This window comes from Berghia stephanieae, chromosome 7 (assembly GCF_034508935.2).
Source record: "Berghia stephanieae isolate SIO BIC M18660-M18661 chromosome 7, UCSD_Bste_1.3, whole genome shotgun sequence".
In the NCBI taxonomy this organism is placed as follows: Eukaryota; Metazoa; Mollusca; class Gastropoda; order Nudibranchia; family Aeolidiidae; genus Berghia; species Berghia stephanieae.
In genome coordinates, this window is record NC_088366.1 from 30,968,547 (window position 1) to 30,973,546 (window position 5,000).

Consider the following 5,000-nt stretch of genomic DNA (forward strand, 5'->3'; position numbering starts at 1 on the left):
TGCGTTAGACTCATTATTCTTGTCTCGCATTCTAATATTACCTGTCACTGCCTACAAAAGCCATGATTTCTTTCATATCTGAGTCCAGTCAGAGGGGAGGAGGAACGTGTTTAAAATACGTTTTAATAAAAAACGATATACCGTGAAGAATACCGTTATGAAAATCGTTTGACTTTACATTGAAACTTCTTGCCGTCCAGCAACCAACGTCATCATACAATGGATTAACACGCCTGATAACTTCTATTAAAATGTCATCGAAATCTTCTTGCTACCGGGCAAAACCCAAAATGTCTGATTCTTGCGCACAGTCCACTGGTAAAAAGATCTTTATCGGTCAAGATAGACTCAAATATGGTTTAAAAAATGAATAGAAAAACTAAATAAATACATTTATGGATGAATGAATATATTGATAAAAGTGGCTGTGCCTTGAAAAAAAATTAATTTAAATATGCCAAAAGAATAATTCCAGTTGCCCCCCTCTCCCCTTTATATAATCTATAAATCAAAAAGAAAATATGGTGGCGCTGAATGGTTTTAATTGGTACTGGGGAAAACTAAATAAAATCTTATTATGGCGTAAAATAGCACTACATTTTGTGAGGCGTCCCTTTTATCCTTTGTAAAAAAAAAGTTGCATTTCGATACTTTTTTGACGGCACTTATCCGGTTATATCAAAAATAGATTTTGACGCGTAATGACATCCTGATCAAATCAGGTCAAATCGGTTAATTCGATAACCAATCGGTGTCCTAAAGAATACCATTTTGATAAGAAATACCATGGGTTAGGTATCTAAAAGGCGTGGGTATGATAAAAGTCTTCTTAAACTCCTGCGTTTGAAATGTTGAACTTGAAATTTTCGCAGCGACATTTGGGAACTTTCTCGAAATTACTAACAAATTATTTCACGAGTCCTGTGTTATCTCCAAAGCAAGAAAGAGATTAGAAAAATTTGGGTTGTCATATTTGTGAATAGGTAAACATAGAGTAATAGATCACTGTGCCTTGGGTTTTTTTCCCCATAACATCGTTTTTCTTGTTAAAAACATTAACACCATCCATTACCTTGACTCGTCTTGAGGGATCACATCCTTTTTCTATATTTGATTTAATCCTCGTCAGTTCCTCTTGATCCTCTGAGGTGGTTGAGGGGTCAAGGTCGTACCCGGAGGTCGCGTCAAAGTTCATGATGTGCGAGACCATTCGAGAAATCACAACCGCTTTTCTGCCCAGAACATTTTGATTTGACATGAGTGATTTTAATTTGAGATAGTAAGCTGAAATTAAGAATAGGACAGAATTTAGGAATTTATATCGAACGATAAGACAGCAAACATAGAGAGAATTGGTCTTGCTTCAAGGAGGACAAAGTACTATATATATATATATATATATATATATATATATATATATATATATATATATATATATATATATACGAGAAGTCATTAGTAGTAATACAATTAATATAATTTTATCTTCGGTGAAAATCCGGGTCTGATAGTGATTATACGTCCCTGGACTGCTGTACAGTTTTACATAATTTCTTCTCCCAGACACCCCTGTTCTTTCTTTTAATCTTAACCATTCCCCTTACTTTTCCTGGCACTTTAATAACCTGTATGTTTCACAAGCGCCTTTGAACTTTCAAAACTACAAGAAAGTGAAAAAAAAAAAAACATGTGATAAACTCTACGTACGAGAGAGGAAGCTATCAGTGACCATTCCACTGGTTTGGAAAGAAAGGACCAGTTGACTGACTAGTCGGGATAGTTTTTGTTTTTCAATAAGATCCACTTCTTGTCTTTGGAGCGTGTACTTGGCTGTATCTTTCCTGTAAAGAAAAATAGATCAGACAGAAGGCTATCAATGATAAGTAGGGAAAATTCAAAGACAACGACAGGAATGATTGTACAACCTATTCAAGAGTAATTCTACTAAGGTTCAGTGACTATGTGCAGTGAAGGGTATTGCATAGAAGGGTGTTGATACAAAGAGGGAACCAAACAGGTAACTTGCTCTGTATCACATCAGATTACTCGCTTTTGACCTTCTGGGGAATGCTTAAAGCATGGTTAAATTTTGTAAGTCCTATTTTATCTTTATTTTAAAAAACCCTGAACTCTCCGAATTCTAAAAAATATGAAACTCGTGCGTATAGAGCGACTCCATGGTTGCATGTGTCATGTCTTTCTAAACCCATTACACCTTAATAATTTTGTTCGATTGGCTGTTCCGTCAAATTAGGAACGTCTGGTACTGCCTAATATTTGTATTTTTGATAGTCCCAAAGGTAGAATACGTAGCGGGTCTCCGTATGGACCGACAACAGGGTTGTACTTCAAGACCAACAAAACAAAACACGGACCCTTTTTGATGACTTCTGTCTATATTTGCACCACCTCGTATTGTCATATGTGACTCACGGTACAATGTGGGGATGAATCAGAAAAATAAAATGTTCATTTAAAGTTAACATTGGGGGGGGGGGGGGGGTCCCGATAACTCAATTGGTAGAGCACTCGCTTCACAAATATAGGGATTGAGTTCAATCCCGATGCAGTCGATTTATTGTTCTCCCCCCCCCCCCCCCGGTCCACCAAACAGTGATTGGGTAGCTGTGTCTGTTCGATCTGGCGGGAAATTATTTGCGATAGACTAGCGTCCTATCCAAAGTGTATCACGCTATAGAAACCGGGATAAACTTCGGCCTGGTGGCTCTGAAGGACTACTTAAAAAAACAACAACTAAAGTCAACACGGTCAGAACTATAAAAATTTGCCTTTTTTGCACTTTATAAAATAATAGTAAATAATTCTCCTCAATTAAATAAAGTATTTTTGACTAGAAATTCTATTTTCTGCATCCTAACCAACCTTACACGAAACCGTTTTGAGGCGTTGGAAAAATATATTTTTGGCGATAATGTTCATAACGGTAATCCTGTTTTCATTTTTGTTAATAGTTCGTTTACAAAACTTGAAATTCGAACGTTGTTCTCATATCTGTTCAAATTTGGTATCTTTATTTTTTGAGTTTGAAAAATTTAGTATTGAAAAAAGTTGGCAATATTACGCTAGTTATAGCAAGTCTGGGTTGTGAGGTATATTGTTCTCCATCAACGTGTAGTTGTTTGTAGGTCTGATAATCCAAATTGTTATTGGTCTCATTGATGTAATGGAAATACAGTCAAACCAACGCAAAATAGTGTCCGTTACATCAAACGGGCCCATAATTGCGTCTGGATACCAGACATACAAAATATTATATTCACGTCGATCTCTATCTAAGCTTACTCAACACCATTTGACAACACACACACACACACACACACACATACACACACAGACACACACGATCATCAAATCACCTTTCCGTAGTCTTCTTGTAAATAGATTTGAAAAGCAGAACAAGGTTCGAGTCATCGTTCATGTCTAGAGAATCCTGAAGGAACTGGAAATCCTCCTGAGACAACTGTTCTTGTAGGCTGTAGGTCAGGTCCTCTGTTAGAACTATCTGTTCACAAAAATATAATTAGATTGCACGATTTTTGACCGATATCTGATATATGGAGTCCACGATTTCTTTCTTCAAGGTCAATAAGTTACCGGTTTCGGTAAAAAATTATATTATAACAACTTATTCTCATACTTCAGAAAATTTAAGAATACAAGATGGTAAAATTGAATGAAATATAATATGATTTTCAATATAGGAAAACCAGGCATATGTGATTGTGGTGAGGGAGAAGAGGACGCCCACCATATACTCTAGACCTGCCCAAAGTATGCTACAACAAGATATTACTTTTGGCTTCATATTGCAGACTTATCTGTATGGTGTTTAAAAACAAGACTCAATGTTCTCAATAAAATACTTTATTTTAATTGAACTCTTTTAAGTTTGACTTAAAATTAAATTCTAGGCATCAGGTTTACCCCGACATAATGCCTTTTTGAGACGCCAGCCATATATATATATATATATATATATATATATATATATATATATATATATATATATATATATAATTGAATCGTGTTGGATACAAATATGGTACGAATAGTGCTCGACAGGTAACAATGGAGCGAATTATTATTTAAATATTTACCACATTGTGGTAATTATTAAAATTATATATATATATATATATATATATATATATATATATATATATATATATATATATATATATATATAGGTAGGTAGTTTTGCAGTGATATGACACTTCTTTAACCCCTAAGTAAGATGGGAAAAAGTGAATAAAAGAGAACTGGACTTTGAGCCCATAGTGGGACCTGAATCCAGAACCTACAGAATGCATCATACAACTAGTCCACAAAGCCGCTAGTTCTATTGACAGTGGAAATCAACTTATTGATGTTATTCTGCCGTACACTTTTTTAAAAAAAAGAAAGAAAAAAAAGAATCATTTTCCAAATTTTGGACATAAAACTTGTCCCTCAAATATCCATCAATTATAATGACCCTCATCTTGTCAAAAAATCTCTGACTTAGGACCTGCTTGAAGTCTTCCTCGAAGTCCCAGATTTGAGAGCTTTTGACAAGATGAGGGTCGTTTTAATTGATCAATATTTAAAGAACGACTTTCTGGTCAAATTTTTAAAATGTGTTTTTTTTTTGCATCAGGGAACGGATTATTCGCTATAACTTGACAGGTTAACGTTATTAAAAACAGAGGGGGTAAAACCCAACAACAATTACAAAATAAGACCAAACCCGACAAAATAGCATTGTATCTTCTAGCTAAGTGAACCATGAATTTAACCCAATTTTCATATTTTCAAAGTATAGATTACGTTTTTTAACATCTAAATCACCCTGACAAAAAAAAAAAATATTTTGATGCGGTAGGTCACATTTACACTCACCACAACAGCATCTACATTGTTGGGGCTCCAGACCTCTCTATTATCGTCTATTGATAGCTGTCCAGGCAAACGATTTGAGGCCAGATGCGTGTTACGGGGAA

At 35.0% G+C, this 5,000-nt stretch overlaps 1 protein-coding gene across 1 annotated transcript in view; it reads right to left on the reverse strand.

The window, feature by feature from the left end:
* Positions 1–5,000, reverse strand: part of LOC144977053 (uncharacterized) — a 33,674-nt gene that overhangs the window by 12,199 nt on the left and 16,475 nt on the right. The window contains exons 6-9 of the mRNA XM_078921780.1: positions 4,900–5,000; positions 3,378–3,523; positions 1,708–1,841; positions 1,073–1,284 (exon numbers count right to left, since the gene is read on the reverse strand). The exon at positions 4,900–5,000 is cut by the window's right edge and continues 105 nt beyond it. Of these exons, the coding sequence (XP_078777906.1) occupies positions 1,073–1,284; positions 1,708–1,841; positions 3,378–3,523; positions 4,900–5,000 (593 nt within the window). The remainder of the gene's footprint in view (positions 1–1,072; positions 1,285–1,707; positions 1,842–3,377; positions 3,524–4,899) is intronic.